This window comes from Hipposideros armiger, unplaced genomic scaffold (assembly GCF_001890085.2).
Source record: "Hipposideros armiger isolate ML-2016 unplaced genomic scaffold, ASM189008v1 scaffold_6, whole genome shotgun sequence".
In the NCBI taxonomy this organism is placed as follows: domain Eukaryota; kingdom Metazoa; phylum Chordata; class Mammalia; order Chiroptera; family Hipposideridae; genus Hipposideros; species Hipposideros armiger.
The window spans coordinates 614,004-634,935 of NW_017731356.1; the positions used below are offsets into that span (position 1 = coordinate 614,004).

Here is a 20,932-nt window from a genome sequence, read left to right on the forward strand (position 1 = left end):
CAAAGGACTATATCGGAAACTGCCGGAAGAGGCAAGGCAACAGAGCGATATTTAGGTGCACCTGTGAACATAGGTGTGTCCCTTGGTGTCACCCACGCGCTCTTGCTCGTCCAGACTGCCACAGTGGTCTGTGCAGCAGCCCTAAGTGACAGACGTAGCTAGGGATTCTCGAAATGAACAGATCAGGACACACGGGGGCACTCAGCTACCTCCTCTCGTCTCTTTGGAAGTCTGGCTGATGGAATCATTGTGCTTGTTAACAGTTACTCGCTGTCTGAAATCCCAGGGTGCACTCACACTCAGGTTCTCTGTTTTCCAGCAAATGGAACTGTGTTGGAAACAGTGGGGCAGGAAAACCCTTACAATTCCTCGAAGTGTGGACACACAGGGAGCAGCAGGAGAGGCCGTGGGACGGGTCCAGCCGGGTCCGGACAGCCATCCGTGCATCTCCTCCGGGACACAGCCCACCCCGACCCGCAGCCCTGAAGTGTCCAAAAGTCTGGGATCCTTCATTTCTTTAGAGACGTGATTGGGAAAGCAACTGCTTCCGCCCCATTCCTCGCAGAGATGACTCCATGTGTCCATCAGAAGAAACCTGTAAATATGATGAACAAAGGTATTTCCCGGAGAATATACGCCATTTGGTCAGCACCAATGCGGGGCTCATCATACGAGCCCTCATCCACCGGTGCCCTTCTCTGTGGAGGAAACCTCAAGTCATCATTTTCTTCTGCCTTTAATAATGCTTCCAAGAGTAGAGCCTGTCCCCAACAGGTCAAGGCTGCGGAGAAGGCTTCATAGAAACGTGTCATTGACGTACACCTGCTACTTACACATCTCCTTTAGAAGAACGATGTACTAATGGGAACAGAATTCCGACGTCCTGGCCTGGCGCCAGCAGGTAGCTTTTCTCTAGACGGATGGACTAGGTTAGTGGGGAAGATACAGGTTAAAGAAACTGCTGTCTGCTCTATCTTCCCAGTCTGGTTGGCAGCTAGCCCTTTCCCTGGCCGCCTTTAACGGCCCTAGTTTTCCATATTACTATATTTAATGGTAGGGCAGCGTTTAGTACACATGTTCTTCTGTTTCTCAGGCTGCCTGCAGAAGTCAGCATACGTTACCTGCTGTCACCACGGTACAAGGCTCATCGACTCACCTGACACTTGTTTTGTTCATTTCTTTACTTTTTTTTATCATGAGGGTAGTGCGTGGGCTTAGCCCCAGCTGTTTCAAGACTTCTAATCTCCTTCTACCGGTTAGGAATAGCTGGGAGGTCTTTGAGTTTTTCCACTATTGTAATTTGCATTCCCACATAAGTCGGGTGTTATGAAAACATTCCTTCAGAGCTATCTGCGCTACAGAAAAGACGCCAGAACCTTACAGACAAAGCCACGGCTGGAAATGTCATTCCAGTGTCAGATCCGGTCACAGGCTACCACCACTTTCCCGTCCTGCAGACTCAGCTTATTTGTATCCGATACTGTTCTTGGCATCTTGAAACACCTATTTCTACTCAGGTACTCATTTTCCTAGTAGGGATTCACTTTTCTCATTTTTTTAAAACCAGTTTTCCTCCAAGAGAGGACATTTCATTTCATTTCTGATATCGGAATAACTTCCAATATCTGAATTGTTTCCCCACTTGCAAACTGTACTGTATTCTTTGTCATCTCAAATGGCATCTAAACCCAGCTACTTGGCATTCCAGAAATTTCCATTCCCTCCAATTCCACTTAATTTATCCTCCATTTTCCTGGTTCCCGGCTCTTTCCTCTTTATGTCGTTTTACTTGCTTTTGGGAGCTTAAAGGATTTTCTAAGCCCTACTTTTGGGTTCCTGCTGTGGAGCCCTATTTATCTTGCAGAGAAGAGTAGAAAACGGGTTCAACTCCCGATGCATTCCACCAACACCTCCCTGAGTCTCACCCGCGGATAGAAGATGCCTTACAGGTCGCACAGCACTGGAACTTGCCTGGAGTAATGGCTCCACGGGCAGGGGTTTTTCTGGGCTGACTTAATTACGATCTATGCCTGACAGAGCCCCAGTACGACTATTCTACAGAAATGCTATTACCCTAGAATGGCTATAGCACATACTGACACAGCTGTACCCCCAGTAGATAGGAACTGACCCCAACAATAAACTTTGATAATAAAGGCCATCGGCTATGGTGGTTTTATTTATTATTTACCTCTAGTATTGTGAAGTCACATTTCACACGATCATTTACGCTTTGTTCTCCCTTCTACCAATATGTTACCTCTTGGATCTGTTCCTGGGGTGGCAGTGTAAGGAATATGGTGTCTTTGAAGACAAAGGGAAGAAAAATGACGTGTGTGGTTTTAAACTGGCTTTTACGTGGGGGGTGGGGGAGGCCTGGCATAAGAGCCTTGTTCCTTGATCCGTCATGTTTTGGATGCTGTCATGAATGGTACATGACCAAAAGCACATGAAGGAAATCCATCAAGGGATATTAATTTTAAATGAGTGAACACATGCTAGCACGTCGACGAACGGAGAAGTTAGTATCCTGTTTTCATTTCTCTCAGGATGAAAGCACAATGAACCTATAAGCCCTTTCACAGTGCGCTTTTAGTAAGACTAGTCCTGACAATGTACCGTGCCCGTAGATTCAAGAAGCAGTCGTCTGCTCTCCAAGAAGCATCTAGACCTTTTTCCTTTTAAGCCGTCAGAATTAAACGAGCCTGTCTGTTGGCCAGGGCCTCTAGTCTGCCCCCTGAAACCTGGCATCCTCCTCCTTTGACATCCTGGAGGCCTGTGGTTAGGAGTCAAAGCCGTGATGACATAGAGGCATTTATCTCCAGTTGAAGCAGCGTGATCATTCAGAGGGTAACAAATGCCATCAGGAACATGGCAGTCACCGCAGGCAATGAGAAGTGTTTGAAGAACGGCTTGGTTGCTCCTAGCGACAGCTGGTCAAGGTGATGAAATGTGCTGAGCCAGAGCTCAGGTGCCCGAGGTAAAGTCGGGTGAGCCTTAATGAACCTGGCTTTGCAGGGAAACACCTGTAACAGACAGTTGCCGAAACTCCTGCAGGACAGTAAGCCTTATGCTAAGTCTGAAATTGCCTGGTTTCAGCGGCTTTGTGCCTCATGGTTTTTCCACGTGAGGCTTGATAAGCACTCCCCGTTTCACTCAGGATTGCACAGGTGGCAGTGGTGCCAGGGCAGGAGCCAGCCTTTGGTGGAACTGAAGTGTTCAAACCTCTTCCAGGGGCTCTTGAAAACCCTCCAAAGTACCACTCTTTCTATCTTCCTGCCCTTAGAGTGGGCCCGAAACACAAGGCCAAGGGAATCCTCTAGTGTCGTGTGGTCCCACCAGAGCAGGTGACTGTGGGGACTTAGGTCAGGTCCTAGAGGGCAGTGGGGAATTTCTCTGGACTTGGATGGAACCTGCCCTTGAGATGGGCAGCGGGATATGGCTGAACCCCCTGGCTGCCTCTGCATCATGGAATGCACAAAATTTAACAGACGTAGCATTATGGCCCAAGACGTACACAGTCCAAAGCAGAACCACTACAGTCAGTTACACATTGGTTCAAACTCTTCCAAACACTAAAAACTGAAGGATTATCTCATCTGAACCTCTAATGGGCTTTTCAGACTGGTGCCAGCAACTAAAACTAAGCTGTTTATTTTTTCTTTTTAGTCTTAATCTGCATATCACAAAGGGAGATGACATACCTTAATTGGAACTGGCTTTTTAATCTTTCTCATCTAGTACATTCTTTTGCAACGTCTCTAGGTCTCATCACGCAGGGCTTCTCATATTTCTGTAGAAGGCAGCATTCCTTATCTGTTTAATAAACACAGTTTTTTCCCAAAAGGTTTGTTTGTCATATTTAAAGTCCAAAATCAAATATATGGGTCCAGATAGCAATCCATTTGTACATGTTTATACATATATTATTAAACCTACAGAAACCCACGTTTTAACACGGTTGACCCTGGAACAACACGGGTTTGAACTGCGTGGGTCCACTTATACATGGATTTTTCTCAATAAATACCTGTGCTGTTCAAGATCTGTGGTTGGGAGTCCACAGACACAAGACGGTGAGTGTATACCCCTTTCTACATATACCCTGTTACATGGGGATGTGGGGTGGGGGTTCCTGGAACCAATCCCCCACGGATACCAAAGGACAGCTACGTTTTTGGGGAGTCATAAGTTAGACGTGGATTTTTTACTGCACCTGGGGTCAGCACCCCAAATCCCCTCATTATTCAAGGGTCAGCTGCATATCCACTAACACTATCTCTTGAGTAAAAAGCAACATATCTCTAAAAGAACAAACCTGGTTATTAGAAATACTGCCAAATGTAAATTATTTTCTCTTTATCACTTAAAAGGCTAGAAACGTATTTCATAGGAATGGGGGGATTACCAAGTATAAACGCAGTATGTTCACATGGACTTGAAACAATGAACACATGAGCCTGCCAATCAAAGTCTCTGGGCATATTAACTCTATGAAAGAAACTTGAGTTATGAAAAGATGTTTTATAAGGTTAATTAATTACATTCCAAGAGTTTTGATGTTTTTTAATGCAAAGAAAACTTTATTTTGTCTTAGAGCACAGCATTTCTAAGTCATGTTTTCTATGGAGTTGTGAATTTTTAGGGAGCTACCGATAGCTATTAAAAATTAAACTGGCCACTAAAGGATGTATCTGACTTTGAACACTTCAAAATGCAAGGGCATATTTTCTTCAGGAGAAAGGCAGACATTTTAGACTTGTCACATACAGAATACATGATGTCACTGCACATACAGATGTCCTGCTGATCATAGGGACTAAGCTACAACAGTTCTAGGATGTCATCTACCTGCCATCTACATGCAGCCATAGGACGCTAAACCTCAGGGGCCTAAACACCTCCGGGCACAGAATTTCTTCAGTGCCTACTCTGCTCCTATGATGGGAACACACACACACACACATACACACACAGATATGGGCCACTATCAAAATCAGAGTTATATTAATGGCTTCACAGTAGCAACACAAAAGGTACTCCATGTCACATTTCCATAGGAAAGGTTATATTTACACTGTACACTTCAGTCTTGAAGTGTGGACCCAGAAAACATTCCGTTCTCGACAATGAATGCATGTGCTGAGGGCCCCGCACCCCCAGCCTCGCTCAGCAGAGCAGAAGCCCCTCGGCGGCGGCCAGGCGCTGGCGGTGGATCTGGTCCTGCTGCAGCTCCTCGTGGTTTGGGTGCCAGAGCTTCGTGATGACCCTCTCGATGTTGAGCGCGTACACGGTATGCGTGGGGATGGCCTCCCTGTGCACCTGGGCGGGAAACACGGGCAGGCCTCCAGTTACACTGCAGGATACTGACTTTTCCAGCACAGAAGCGGTTTATGTCAACAAAACGCGCACAAAAGACATACAAACCTATATAAACTTTAAACCAGAACCTAGCGAATCCCAAACCAGCTGAGAAGAAAATAGGAATGAACAAGGTCCTGAAGCAGGAACAAGAAAACAAGGGATTTTTTTTCCTTCTCTTTCTTTTGTTGGGGAGGTGGGTAAATCAGGAGGGACCCCTGGGCCCGGGATTTGAAAAATGTGGCTTTGATGGGTGACTTGAATAGCAGACCACAGAAACCGAGAACTAAACAGCCAGAAAGTGGGAAAGCACTGAGTGTCTCTGTGACCTGAAGAAACTTTGGGCCCACCCGTCCATCTAGGTACACCTTAAGGAGCCCAGAGTTACCTGCAAAGCTTCAAAAAGGTCGTACATGTTCACGGGAGGCAGAGACGCAGGGAGGGTGTTCCCGGAGCAGGCCAGCAGGAGCGCAGCCTGCTGCTCCGCGTCATCGGGCGGCGGGCGGGAAGCCGGGTTCTGACCAGCACAAGGGCCGGAAAAAGCTGGAGGGCTGAAAGCAGAGTTTTAGAAACAGACCCGGCAACGAAGAAGGCGACAGCTGGACGGCTAGACAACGCGGATGCTCATCTTAGGAGAGATCTCGGAAAATGAAGCAGAAACCCAGGGATTTCTTAGTGCATACATGAGAGTCTGTCGTTTTCCTTTCTAAAGGAAGCACCTCTGCAGGGCGGGAAACCACATGTCCAGTAGCTACACTTCCCCTCCCCCCTCCACAAAGTTAAGTGCTGACCATGCTCAGGACACTGAGCCGAACTTGCTTCCTGCCCTTAAAGAGCTTCCAGTTGAAAACAACAACAGACCTCAATGGAAGGAAGAGGAAACGGAAGATAAGTGACTTGGAGAGGAAGGCAGAGCATACTCGGGACAACCGTCAGAAATAACATGCCAGAAAAGGTGACCCAAGACAGAGCAAGCCACAGGAAAAATGGAGGGTGGAGAAAATGGGTCCAGATTTGCCTATGTCCCCAAAGAGGCCCAGATCCACCATCCGCTGGGAGGCGAGGCATACTTTTCCTATCAGAACACGGGGGAGAACCTGTGCGGCTGCCAAGAGCACACAGCAGGTGACGCATCTGTGAGGAGGTGACTCGGAGCAAAGGGCTCGGCCATGAATGACAAAGGCAGCCCTGTTCCCGGAAGGAAGGCGGCAGATCTGAGGCAGAGGCTCTCAGCGCCCGGCGGGCAGGGGCAGGGAGGCCGGGCAGGTCAGAGCCGGCATGCACTACTCCACGCAGCCACTTTGGGGCTTGTTTTTCTCTAAAGAATAACTGACAGAGACAAGTAATCCAAACAGATACACCTACACGAGACGGAGAAGCGATGTAAATAAACAGGGAGCCCAGTTTACGGTGGAGCGCTTTGCCTTGGGCCCTGCGGGGTGGGGGCGGGGGCGGGGGAGGTCTTCAGAGGCAGAAAGCGGGCGCTGGGCTCTGCTGGGGGCCTCCTGACACCACTTCTCATTCTAACTCTAACCCCTTGCCCTTCACCATCACACCTCCTGCCTCCCCTCCCTGACTTCTGCACCACCATCACTCCTGCCAGCTTCCCAATCAACTTTCTTCTCCGAACTTGTGTCTTCCTGTCATCTCTCTCTTTTCTCCCTAAATAAGCGGATACACAAAGTCCAGCACCCAGAGAAAGGCAGTCACTTCAGTTACACAAGGAAAACTACGTCAGCTTAAAATTCGGACAGAAAATTTGGGGGTGGGCGGGAGAAGGGGAGGACACAGACAACGCATGGGTAATCCAGGTCACCTCACAGAGGGATGACTCGGGAGAACAGGGAGGTACCGGGAGCCTCAGTGGAATTTGGACAGAGGGGTCCCGGCTCTGCACAAGAGCAATCTGATGACACCCAGCTCAGGCCACTCTTGAGCTACAGCGACAGGGGCCAGATGAGGGCCTGGAAAAACACCAACCTCTCCTCTCTCCCCCAAGAAACCCGACTTGACCCAAGAATCAGCCCACGCTTCCGATGAGAGCAGGCCCGCTTCTACCAGCAGGCAGGGGCTGTCCCCAAGGAGCCGGGGGCAGCAGTCCTCAGGATGGGGACATCACATTAAACATGTGGCAGCCAAACTCTACACCTTCACTTCCGACAGAGCGCCGGAACACTACTAGTTATCATGAACGGGTGCAACACAATAAAATAAAACTCTTCTCCAAGGTACCTTAGACTTACAGAAACGCAACAAGCAATCATTTACCAATGGTCTGTGACATAAGGGGCGTAACCCCCGCGAGAGGATGGACAGACGCAGAATCACAAGACGCTTCAGTACCTTTCTATCAAGCTGTTGTAAGCCACCACACTGTTCTTCAGGTAGGGCTGTGGGGTCACATTACTACCAAACGCGTACTTAAAATGACCATCGCGTAACCGATAAGCTTTCCTTCTCGACACAACTGATGCCAATATATCTTTAAGGTGATTCTGGAAAAAAAAAAGAAAAAAGCATGAATTTCTCTTTAAAAGCAAATCATAAAACTTCCACTGACCCAATGTTTCCTGGCACTTGGTGGATGGAGACGTGGGACAGGCTGGCACGTGCTGGAACCAAACGAATGTTCACGAACGAGCCAGAGCCAGACCAGGGTGGGGGGGGTAGGAAAGAGGGACACATGCTGTTTTTATTTAGTTCTCTTTAAGCTGGGCTTGCTCTACATGGAAGTTATTAAAGAAGTTTTTATATCTCTAAGGATGCTCCTCTCTCCTAACATGACTTTCAGATACCTTCAAATAAAAGCACAAAAATAAATACATTTTTAAAAAGAGGCAAACCACCTTGAAACTTGGTTTAAAACGGGACAAAAATTTTCAACATCTGGGATTTATCAGTGATGTTGCCAAATCTACTGAAATCCTTGCACGAAAAGAAACATGGCTCTTTCAGAAGCCACATAAACAACAGATGTATAGGAAATAAACAAAAAATTAGGTGCCTCACATGTCTTCACCTTTATGAGAGCCACATAATAACATAGGAGCGGAGGATGTCTGTGAGACAGAGCTGGACCCAGCCTCCCGTTACTAACCTGGGAGCAGGATCAGGGCTGGTGTTGCAATTATACCAATAAGATCATCTCATATCAGGACTCACGGCACAATTTATAATCTCCACACACAGCATTCATTTAATGTTTGTAACTTACAATCTTTGAGGTACAGGTGAGGAAACGGAGACCCAGCGAATTGAAAGGTGACCCAAAGTCACCTGACAGTACCTGTGCACCATCGAGCCCAATGTCTGTTTTGTTAAATAACTAAATGAATCAAATGAGTGGATGAATGAAAGTGTGCCGAGACAACCCCAGTGTTCAGACGCCAAGTATAACACCCATGGAATGCCATGCCACAGCACAAACATGCGATTCGGGTCGTCGGCATTCTCAACCTCATTTTTCCCTTCAAAACTATTCCCTTGCTGATAAATTACATGTGAGATCAAGCGAAAGTGTTAAACCGTAAGTAACCTTTCTGAAAGCTTCGTCTATTAAGTGAAGGCAACTGTTTGCAAGGGGATGTGTTTCTCCCCTCAAAAGAAAACAGCAAGCTGAAACTAATTCTAAAAAATGTGTATTTCATAATAAAAAATAATTTAAAAAAAATATATATATATATATAAAAACGGCAGTGATGACAATTCTGAGATCAGAGTGACATTTTGGCTCCTTTCTCGCGGCACCAACTCTCAGCCACACACACAAGCTCGTCACATGCAATTGGTGAAATTGTTTCTGCCACCAGCAAACCAACCTCCACCGCATAGACCACAGCTGACACAGCCTCCTCGGTGACGTTGTCCAGCCCGTGCTCGTAAGCCGTCACTATCATCCTCCCTTCGAGCTGGCCCCGAGTGGGGAGCATCATGGTGTGGGAACAAAGTTTCAAGTCATCGTCATCTTGGGGGTCCTTTGCCACAAACTGCTGGGCTCCCGAGAGGGGATTTTGAGGCTGGAATCTATGCTATGAGTAAAAAAACTTTTCAAAATTATTCATGACAATGGCGAGTAATAAGATACAAACAAAAGTAACCCACAAATTAACACCACCAAAACCATACCACAGGGGTTAAAAAAAACACAAAAACTTGTGCACAAATAGTCACAGATTCACATGCATTACATAGTAATAATGAAGACCTGAATTAAGGGTAGTAACAGTAGTATGCATAGTAGTTTATTCTAATCAATTAGTATCTTGGTAATCACAGGATAGCTCTGTGCTAAAAGTAACAATTAGGGAGGAGAAGATATCAAACTATTTTCAAACAAATCGGAGCATGTTATGTCTTCTGAAAGTAACCTGAAGTAAACAGGTTCTGAAAAATTTACATGTATAATGAACACTTCAATTAAGCCCTAAAAAGCCCAGCTAACCAATATAACAGATCTAACAACAAATACTCCAAGATAATGCTGTGTAGTGTTAACTACTTAGCTATTCTTCTCTTCTACTTGCAATTCTCAACACAGAATCTTTCCAAGACATAGTCATACTAATTATTTAAAATGTTTTTTCTCAAACTCTTTCCACTCATAAAACCTCCCTCTGGGAGACTCCGATAGCCCATTTATATTCTTCATAATCAGTGGAGATTCTGCTTAGGCCCAAAATACAAGATTTGGTAGTGAATATGGCTTGTCCCTGTCGGAAGTTTGTATTCTAACAGCAACACTGGTTGTTTTTCTGTTTTCCAGGTATAAAACTGTATTTTATATCAAACACGCCTGTTTAAGCCAAGTGTTCCTCTCTGGAGATACTGACAGCCTCCAGATTGAGTATCATTGACGTAAAACACAGAGCAAAGGTAGAAATAAATGTTTGCTGAGGTCAATCAATAAAGCTATCAACACCCTGTCAAAATCTATAAAAGGGATGCTTTGGGGACACATTGTTCCCTAGATATAAGCTGGAAAAGGGAAGTTACTCTCAAATGTTTACAAATTTTACAGCCAAATGCCTTCTTGACTTCCCTGCTGACCCCGGGAAGGCTTGGGGCCTCGCAGGCCACCACCAGGACCCAGGACCCTGCGAGCAGCCTGCAGAAGTCAATCCGAGAAACATCCTTCATTCAGACAAATATTTAGGAGGAGAAAGACCTAGAGCACAGTTCCTGAATCACTGAAAAACCATTAGGTGCTAATGATAACATATTACTATTTATGCAATAACAAACTACAATAGAATTATAGATTCAGGCACCTCAAAACTGACAATCTTTGAGACCTTCACCAACTTCACAAATGGCAATACCTTTTCTCCCCAAATGATGCTCCCCCCCTTTTTTTTTTCCAACTCTACTACCAATATTTTAATACTCATTTAAAAACTTAAGCCGGTTTATCACGCCAGTACTTAAATCAGTCATTACCAAGCTCTATCGAAGAACTACCTACATCAAACTTCTGACGAACGGAAGAAAGCTTTTTCTTTCCCTTTGGTTTTCCAGGTTTGGCTGCAGACCCCCCGGTCCAAGGCAAAGATCCAGCACCCTCTAGGAGACAGAAAAACAACCATAAGAGACAATGATGGCAACTGATAACTGCTAAGCCTGTTTCTATTTGGGGCTAAAAAAGTACAGAACGCTCAAGTAATGAAAATAAATAATAAACACTTAAATCCAGAACTGCTCTTTCTACTACTTCTCTAAACTTGCCAAACAAAATCCTAAGTTCTCTCAAATCACCTTTTTTTCTGCCTGTAACCAAAACCAAAGACAAATTTGCTTTTCATTTTCTTAGTTGATGTTTCCTCGGTGTTTTGTTTGCTTATCAGTAGCAGCCATATTATCAAAGTAGGGACAGGATTTCCTAGTTCACGACGGCAAACTGAGCACGTGTCCTCACTCCTCTCTCTTTTAAGACCCCACTAACAACGACAACAGGGGGAAAGTAAGGGGCATACACGCACGACAGAGATTACAAGGAAAATGAGTGGCAGACAAGATGGGATCGCCACAGATTTCAAGGATGGCCTGAAAAGGTTCTGACCTACGAAGCAGACGTGGGTTGGCTGTAACCTGGGCTAACGAGCCAAGTAACAGGCTGGTAGCTGAGGTGGGAGAGGAAACCTGCCTGCGAGAACTCCGAAAGAATCTGGCTTTGGAGCAGGTGAGCGCAGTGGGTACCCATAGGGCTCAGTAGAGCTAAAAACAAGATCAGTGGAAGGTCAACCACACAAACCCCTGCCCTCACCCCAGGCTGGGCTCGGCACAGGACAAAAATGCAGGGTCCCCCGTTCAGACAGCAGTAGTGGAACACTGACCCACATGTGGGGCTGTCTGAGATCTTGGGCAGTTCACCAGCCCAAGAGGCCAGCCCTGCTCACGCCCATCCACACGAGGTATTCATCACAGGTGCGGGGAGAATGGAGGGTCCTCTCTAGTTAACCGGAACAACTTTTCTGGGGTTTACTATGGGGCTTGGTCTGGATGATGGCGCCGATAGCAACCCCAGTTGAACAGCTGGCCTCCTGTCAGCTCATTCTAAAGCAGGATCTCCCGGCGGTGTATGCTTCCTTCTTAAATATGAAACACCAGACGTTTAACGATAATCTGTACCACAAAAGACCAAGCTAAGCAAACAAAAAATAGACCTAGAGAAAAAGCATCCGGCTGACACAAAGGATGCAAATCACTTCTGATTGGTATTCTTAGAGAAGTTCGAGAGGACATGTCCATAAAACAAAAAGAAGATTCTACAGGAATTGCAGAATTTGACAGAATGGATGAAAGATAAGAGTGGAGGAAATTTTATGGAACACGGAGCCATAAGACAACGACAGATGTCTAAAATCAGTCAATCTAGAAATTTAAGCATGTATGTGGAGCTATTGAGGGCCCAACACACAAATAAAAAACAAATGTAGCTGTCTTTGAGAACAGGGTTCGGAGTGGGAAGAATATTTCATTATAAGACCTTCTGTACTATTCTGTTTTTAACCACGAACACTCAGTGTTAACAAAAAAAAAAATCAAAGTATCTTTTTAACCATGAACACTCAGTGTTAACAAAAAAAAAATCAAAGTAATACAAGCTCATTACTGTTCACTTGAAAAACATACCCCCAAAAATTTTTTAAAGAAAGAAAACAAAAAAAAAATCACTCATCATCCTAGCAAAACATTATTTCCATTGTGACGTTTTTGGAAGGATGGGTTTTTAAAGCTTTGGGGGGAAAAAAAAAGACTCCAAATTCTTCAGTTAAAAGAAGAACTGTCTGGAAGTCAAGTTCCTTTTCTCCAGCACATTAAGTCTTTGGCACACCCAGACCTTACTTGGTAGGGTAGGCCAATCTTAGAGGATTCTCCAAAGACATACACTCCTGATAGCTGGACCTTAGGTGGCGTTGCTGTCCTGTGGCCAAACACTTTGAGTGTGGGAGCAAAGTGTGGTGGGGACCAACTGTGAGAGGGTGACGACAGGGAGGGCTTTACGACAGCAGTTGGGTTCCGCTGTGGGGCCAATACTCCCCCTGGCTGGTTGGACAGGGCCTCAGGTGTTTATTTTTTTCAGTTTTGTTTTCTCTGAAGTTTGTTTCCTAATCTATAAAAAGAGGCTAACACCTTCCCCCAAGAGTTGTTGTAAGGAATAACGATGACACACACAAAGTGTCCAGGGCATCGTAGCCACTCAATATATAATATTATTAAAATCCTCTCTCCTGCCTCGCTTAGAAAAATAAAAAAACCCACCCACAAGGATTAGAAGTACAAAGAGCTATCTATATTTTACTATTAATAGAAATCATCTCTTTGTTGCCAGCAAATATTAATTTCATTTTGAGAAAATATATGTTGGGCGTGTGATGCAGAAATAATTTTTCAGATTATTTGTCAGATTCCAAATTTTTCTTCATTGATTTAAAAATAACCAATAACAAGCATTCAAGAATATCAAAGGCTTTATTTAATTAAAACCAGCCAGCTACACTTCCTAATTTGTTTCCTTATTTGTTTGGCATTTTTTTATTTTTAAAAGTACTTTTTCACTTGTTCTTTCGTCTGCTTTTTTATAACCCTGTAGGGTAGATGTTACTGTCTGTATTTTATAAATGTGAACGTTGAGAACACCCAGTAATTAACTCCTTTATCTAAGCTAAACTTGAACCCGGGTCTCTGGACTCCCATCAACCTGGGTTTTTACTTCCCATCACCCCACTTGTCTTCTGGGTGTGTGGCACTTCAGAAGACGCCTACCTAAAAAGGACGATCTGATCCTCCCAATGTTGGTTTTTCTGATCACATTAAATTTTATACAATGAAGTGGGTTACCTTTATGATCCAACTGGCTAAAGTCCACTTCTATTTAAATTCAACAGAGCAGGAGAAATCTGACCCGGTGGGGAAGCAGCCTACCCTCTGAGGCCCCTCCCCACAAACACATGCTCTCTGCTTAGGACTCTCCACACCCAAGGGGACTTACTGGGCTTCAGGAGATCTTACCTGAACTCTGTCTCTCACAATCGAGGTTAGCGGAGAGGGATGATACAAAATACTAGCCATTTCTAGATAAACATGGGCTTTTAATAAACGATCACCATGGCCCTTTAAAACCAAACCACATTCAACTTAATCTACAGCAGGAGGTACACATGAACCCAAGTTTTAACTAGAGCCCAGGATAAAGTTTATCATGGGGCAAATTTTTAATGTGTTTAATCATTTGTTTTTGACTAATGAATTAATAAGATCCTTGAAAGAGGTGACTTGTACCCCGTAAGCTCCAAAAAATTAGGGGCCCAGGGGAGGGTGTTTCTAGCTATAGCTATTTAGGTCGATGGGACAGACTGAGTTTCTCCCCTCCATCACCTCGTGTTCTCCACCGATCATCTGCCACGCACACACGCAGACGCTCCACCCAACCTACCTGGAGCTAATGGCGTCCCCTCCCTGTGATTCACCTTCCCTCCATCCAGCGAAAGCCTCTCCTAACACCAGCTGCTCGCTGTGCAGCCTCTTCACCGTGGCGGCCCAGCCCTTCCTCACTGCTCAGGACTTCAGTATCTAAAGTCCCGCTGAGCGGGGAATCAAGGCCGAACATCAAGGTCAGTCCGGGGAGGTCCCCTGCTTTGACAAGGTTCTATAAAGGGACCTGCGCCCACATAACAACATCTCCCCTCGAGGCGTTTGCAGAACATTTCACTTGCAAACAGCAGAGGTGTCGACGTCCCTGCGAGTATTTCCACTCCCTTACCTGGTGTAGACACCAAAATCTGACACCGCGTGAGAATAGCCAGGAGGAAATCGTTGTGAGAATGGACTGAAAAAGGGAAGAGTGACACAAGTCAAGTACAACACACTTATGACATAAAGAAACCACTATTTTATCAAGTCCAGCTTTTAAGGATTCTGGCTATCCCCTACTCTGCCATTCTTTACATGTCATTGTAAATTTCCACATTATTAAAGTACCTTCGCACACCACTAAAACCAAACTTGTACTTTTCTAAGTGAAAAGGCTGTAAGTTGTTGTAAATCTGGTAAAGCTTCGGAATAGGAAGATAACGCCCAGGGGATCCTTTTACCATTGTCCTGCGTGAGAAGTCTATGAGCTTCAAGGTCAAACTCTTCTTTGCTGATCTTCTGCTTGAACCACAGCTTTAAGTTGGCCCAGTATCTGCAGAGGCAGAAACAGTACTGAGAACCACAGGTTTCGCTTCTTCCCCAGGTTCACCTCACCTGCTCCCAAGCCCAGGGAAGGACACTGCTCCCTCTACTGTGAGGGGCCGAGTCCCCTCTGATACCTCAGAATGGGGCTGGATTTGGAGACACGGCCTGTAAAGAGATAATCCGTTAAAATGGAACTGTCAGGGAGGACCCTAATCCAGTGTGACTGGTGTCCTTGTAAGATGAAACAGGACAGACAGAGCAAGAGAGAGAGAGAGAAGCCAGACAGCGGCCGTCCAAAAGCCACGGGGAGAAGCCTCAGAAGAAACCCACCCTGCTGACATGCTGATGTCAGACTTGCAGCCTCCAGAGATGTCTGTCGTTCAAGCCGCTCTCCTGCGGGCTTTTGTTACTGGAAGCCCTGGCACAGGGCACGCCTGGGAATCAGAATCAGAGAGGAAGGAAGGAAAGGCCTTCCGGAAAGGGGATGACAGGTCACAGAGGCGGGCTCAGGAGTCAATTAGCCAAAGCCACCGCTGGAAGGACCTATCCTTCCTCACTCTCACCTGCCTAAACGACCTACTCTCCAGTTAATTTAGGATTAACTACAGTTAATAATACTGTGTTGCATATTTGAGAGTTGCTGAGAGATCGAAAAGTTCTCATCATAAAAAAAAAACAAAAAACGTTTTAACTATGTATGGTGACACGCGGCCACTTGGCTTATTGTGGTGATCACTTTGCAATCTATACAAAATATCAAATCATTATGTTGTACACCTGAAACTAACATCATGTTATCTGGCAGTTATATTTCAATTTAAAAAAAAAAGAATTTACATTTTAAAATGTGTATGTGTTTTATGGGTTGGGGAGGGGTCATCAGTACTGATTCTGGGTACCTTCTTTCCTTTCAAAGGGACTCAAGTTTTAATCCAACTGGCTGAAGTAACAGGTTTCTAAAACACCTCACCACTAAGAAAATACCCGTCGATATGAGAAACTTAGTGGGTTTTAGAGTGAAAACTAACCACCAGGCTTAAACATTACTAGTTAACACGTAGGAAAAGCAAAGATTCGATCTTTTCTCCCCTAATAGTATTAGACACAGGAGTAAAATACAGAATTTTTCATATCCACATCCCTGTTTCAGGGCTTAAGGAAGTTGTTTTTTTTGGTCCATAAAATGGATTAAAAATTACTCAGTCCATGTCTTACAGTCACTTTCAGTTCACACTTGTCTATTTCCAATGCTCGTGTGAGTTCCTAACAGAAGAAAAGCAAAGATTTCTTAGTGTGATGGTTTAATGCCCTCACTGCCTTATCAGACCCACAGTAGGGCTTCTGTTCACAGGTCAGCTTTGAGGTATCTTAGTATCTCTGTATGTAACTGGCTGTGGTTCACGCAATTGCAGGCACAGCTTTGGGTTCATGTGCATTTTTTTTCTCCAGGAGAAAACCCATAGCTTTAATGGAGACTTAAAGTTGCCCAAGACCCATTTCACGCAACAGCAAAACGTTCAGTTCTAGAGCTTGGCATCACTTTCACATACTCATTATTGATAATAACTTCCCAACGGTGGACACTCAGATGCCTTTTTTTTTTAAGGACAGGAACAATTATGAAATGAAATAAAGCTTCACAGAAAAACAAAAGTATTTTTCCCAAACCATTCTATCCAACGAAAGAGGGCAATAACACGAGAGAAACTTCATTATTTCAAAGCCCTGTGTCACTACTTTACAAGAAAGGTGCCAATATATGCAGATCGGGAGCATGTGAACTTGTTGTAGAGCTAAGGCTCTACCAGGAAACTGGGCCAACAAAATGCTATCGACCTCCTCCAATGGCAAACTTCGCTCATCAAGCAGCCAGCACTGGCCGCCAAGAATTGGAAGGCTGGTTCCTGCATCCTGGTCCCCGTGTTAACCCACTGTACACCCGTGGGCACGGGGCTGTTTTCCCCAACAATACCAAAAAGCACTGAGGGTGATGAGCCTAAGTGGGTCAGACTGGGAAGGATGGAGACACCTGGAGAAAACTGAGTAACATACGACCAAGTCATCCAAAACATTCAGCACCTGTTTGAACATGAGACGCCACTGGGCATGCACACAACGAGTTAGCTAGCAGAGCCCATGTCTCCGTAGCAGCTGAAGTGGGCACACAACCTGATAGAAAGGACATTGGGACCACCTGGCAAGCAGAAAACAACTCACACCTGTGTTCTTCATACACCCGACAGGTTGTGACTACCCAAGACCACCCTTAGATGGTCCAACTACTCACGGAGGAAATGTGAGAGATGACTGTATTAGCCATAGTACAGAGACTGTTCAACCAAGGAGCACTTTTTAAGGAGCAGATGGGGCGAAAGATGAGAGACCAGAAAAACCAATCCGGAGCCACCCTGGACCACTAACTGTTGCTGGCACAAAGGTCTGTTTGAGCACATCGTTAGTGGGAGGTTCACACCACACATGCTCCAAATGTAGCCTCAGAGTCTGTATTAGACCAACATCGGAGAGCCAGCGCTGGCCTCTACAGGCAAAACAGGGAACAATACTAATGTCAACATTTCTGGCGACCCTGAGCCTGTGTGATGAGTGTGGGACCACAGAGGCCACCATCGCATCTAACGCGCCAATTACACTCACAAGCCAGGTCCTCAGATTTGTAGTATGGAAACATTCATTTCCAAATATTTGTAAGCACCCTAGATGTAACCGAGTAAAATGTCTATTGTGCTTTAAAAATGTAAATGCTACTGGTCCGCATTACAAAAGTAATATAGTTTTTAATGAAGTGAAAGTCATCAATTTCACCTGTTAAAATAATGAAGATCTTTTAATTAAATAAGCAAAGAAACAGATTGACAGTCAACATAAATATTAAAACATAACTTTAGTTAGAACATTTATCTTTGGGCATTAATAAATGTTTACCAAACATTTTTAAATTATGCCGAAATAACAGATTAGATTTTAATTCTAGTGTTTGTGTTAAGTTTGATTTACTAACATTCATAATATTAAAATGATCTTTAAGAACTATGTCTTGTTTTGAGGTACTCCATTTAGGCCCTGAGTGTTTAAGATGTCTTCCATGGGAATTCTGCATATCTTGTACCTTGCACTATCACCTCTGCCACCCCAAAATTTCACAAGAAGGAAAAGCCGCAAAAAATAATGTATGGCATTCAAGGTGAGTAACTTCAGTCCAGTCCTAATAAAGTCTAGAAAGAGAAAAATGAGAAGAAAGTGCTGGAGAAAACTCGCTCCTAGTCCCTCGCCCCTAGCAACATCCTTTGACAGCAAGCATCTATTGAGTAATGCAAATGCGTAGAATATCAAATATCACAGAAGCATTTAGCGGCGACAACACAGGCATTCTCATGTTGAAATCTGCTTCCTCTGTTTTGAAAAATAAAATGGTGACAACAATGAATGTTTTGAAAATTTCCCAACCTGTCCTTGCATCCCAGAGGTTCCGTCTACGCTATTGCTCGGTTTGGGCCTTGGCTGAATGATTGATTTTTACACATTCCGCATCCGACACCACTGTGTCCCCGGTCCCTTGCTGTAACTTGGGGGGAAAGTCTGGCTGGGCACCTCTGGGGTCCTTTGCAACCCCTATTAGGTATCAAGGCCAACAAGCAGTCGCCAGGGTCCCAATCCTGCTGTGACTTTTGAAGAGGAGTGTGAACCTCTCGATCTGTCTTCTCATCTATCGAATGGGGATGACACCTAGCTCACACCTCCGCCGGGAGGATCAGATGAGACAATACATTCAGAGCGCTTACAAGGTGTTCGGTAAATGTCCCCGACTGCTTCGGTGGCTACTAGTCTGCCGGAGGGTCTGCCTGCCTCCCGATATTGCGGTCCATGCTCTTACCCGCAGCGCCTACACCTCACTCGAGCGCAACAGGCCTCCGCCTCCAGGAAGCCCTCCCGTGGCGGGCCTCCCGCGCCCCGCACCCTGCACCGGGCCTGCACCCGCTCAGCAGGCCCCGGGGCGGGAAGCGCGCTTTCCCCGCCCCGCCCATGCACAGTCCCAATCCGGAGGGAGGCAGGGAGGCCCGGCCTCCAGCGCGCCGAGTCCGCGGCCCGCCCGGCCCAGAGGCCCCGCCGCCCGCGAAGAGCGAGGCTGCACAGGCCCGGGCGGCGGGGGCGTCCCCGGGCAGGTCGGCGCCCCGGGGCTGAGGAGCCCGCGCGGAGGCCGCAGGCTGCGCTGGCCGGCACTTACTGCTTCACGTTGTCTCCTAGGGCCTCGCTCAGGTTCTTCTTAGCCGCCTCCAGCTCGCTCACAAAGGTCGCCATTGCTCCCAAGTCTCAGCCCGACCGCAGACCGCTCGGCCGCGGCGACCAATAACCGAAAAACCAACGCGTCTCGAAACTCCGGCCGGAGACTCAGCCTGCTTCAGCGCGTCCCGCCCCCAGACGCTCAGAAGACGTTTGTTTGGTTGTCGGCTCCGCCCGCCTGTCTGAAGATAAAGTGCATAGCCAAATCGGGTGTTGGCTCTGGCCTCGCCCCGCCCCTCCGCCCCTCACGTGAGCCCTCCGCCCCGCCCTCCCAGCCTGCTCCGCCCTCGCGGCCGGCCTGCAGCGCCGCCTGCTGGGCTGGCACGTCCCTGCGCTTTCTGCATATCACCCGCTGTGCAAGCTCGGAATTCTGCCTTCAGCCCTTATACCTGGCTAATATCTTCCCCTCCAAGTCAAAAAGTAAATGCAGCATCGGCTGGCTTAATGGCGCAGCACGTTAGTTAGGAGTTGGCTTGGGATACCAGCTCTGAGCAGCAGGACCCTTGTTCAGATCCCACATGAGGGCCAATGACGCTGCGCCCTCTTACAGCTAAGATGGTGAACAACAGCTTGACCTGGAGCTGGGCTGCTGTGAGTCGCTGGTGATGGCGTAGGCTGCAGTGGGGCTGGCTGGCAGCGGGCATGAGCTTTCGTGAGCTGCCATGAGCCACCGTGAGTGGCCGTCCAATGTCTGGCGAGCGACTGCCTCACCCAGGAAGAGCCCAATGATACCAACAGGGGCCAGTGAAGCGACGTCCTCCACAACTAGGCTGAAGAACAAAAGGACAGCAACTTGTCTGTTCCCCTTCCCCAATTCCCCAATAATAAAATCTTTTTTTAAAAGTAAATGCAGCATCAGTTTTATTATCTTTCTTTGCCTTATTTTTTGCTGAGCACTAATCATCTGATATGCCATTTAATTGATTTATCTTGTTAATTTTCAGCCTCTTCCAACTAAAATGTAAGTTTTGTGAGGACAGGATTTGTGGTTTATTCACTGCTGTTTCTCCAATTTCTAGAGCAGTGCCTGGCACATAATAAATATTTGCTGAGTGAATGAAGTAATTATGAAAAATAGGGAAAATACAGGAGGAAAAAAGAAAGAAAAAATGTTTTACCACCCCCCCAACAAACTCTGAGAGATATTTCTCCCCACCACACCCCACACACCCCATAATTTATAATTATACTCTATCTTTAATTGTGCATCTTCTTTGTTTTTTTTTATCTTAATACAATAATATAAATATCTTCCTCTGGTATTACATTTTTTAAACCATAATTTTAATGACAGCACACTAAATAAATACCCCACAGATAGAATGTACTCGGTAGCTTGTTTCTCAGTTGGTAGACAGATTGTTTTCATTTTTTTGTCTATTAAAAGCTGTAATAAACTTTATGCATAAAGTTCATCCTCATTTAGGATGATAAATATAATTGTGTACAAATACAGTACAAAGGAAAGCCCTCCCAAAAGCTTATTTTCATGGCTGTTTTACTTATATATATTCATAAAAGCTTGGTCTCGGTTCGCTTAGTTCTTCCCAATTCTGTATTTTATGAAGCACTGGTGTTTTGGGGCAGTAAGATTACA

At 45.7% G+C, this 20,932-nt stretch overlaps 2 protein-coding genes across 3 annotated transcripts in view; one reads left to right on the plus strand and one right to left on the minus strand.

The window, feature by feature from the left end:
• The window catches only part of POGK (pogo transposable element derived with KRAB domain), a 28,398-nt gene extending 26,237 nt beyond the window's left edge, over nt 1–2,161 (plus strand). For both annotated transcript variants that reach the window (XM_019647295.1, XM_019647303.1), the window contains one exon: nt 320–2,161. The gene's annotated coding sequence lies outside the window, so the exon portion shown is untranslated. The remainder of the gene's footprint in view (nt 1–319) is intronic.
• Nucleotides 1,560–19,527, minus strand: TADA1 (transcriptional adaptor 1). Its single transcript, XM_019647316.1, has 8 exons — nt 19,280–19,527; nt 14,952–15,043; nt 14,621–14,686; nt 10,823–10,920; nt 9,180–9,389; nt 7,705–7,856; nt 5,750–5,912; nt 1,560–5,322 (listed from the first exon to the last, which is right to left on the minus strand). The coding sequence occupies exons 1-8, from the start codon at nt 19,351–19,353 to the stop codon at nt 5,170–5,172; spliced, it is 1,008 nt and encodes a 335-aa protein (XP_019502861.1). The 5' UTR covers nt 19,354–19,527; the 3' UTR covers nt 1,560–5,169.
• Nucleotides 19,528–20,932: the final 1,405 nt, after the last annotated feature.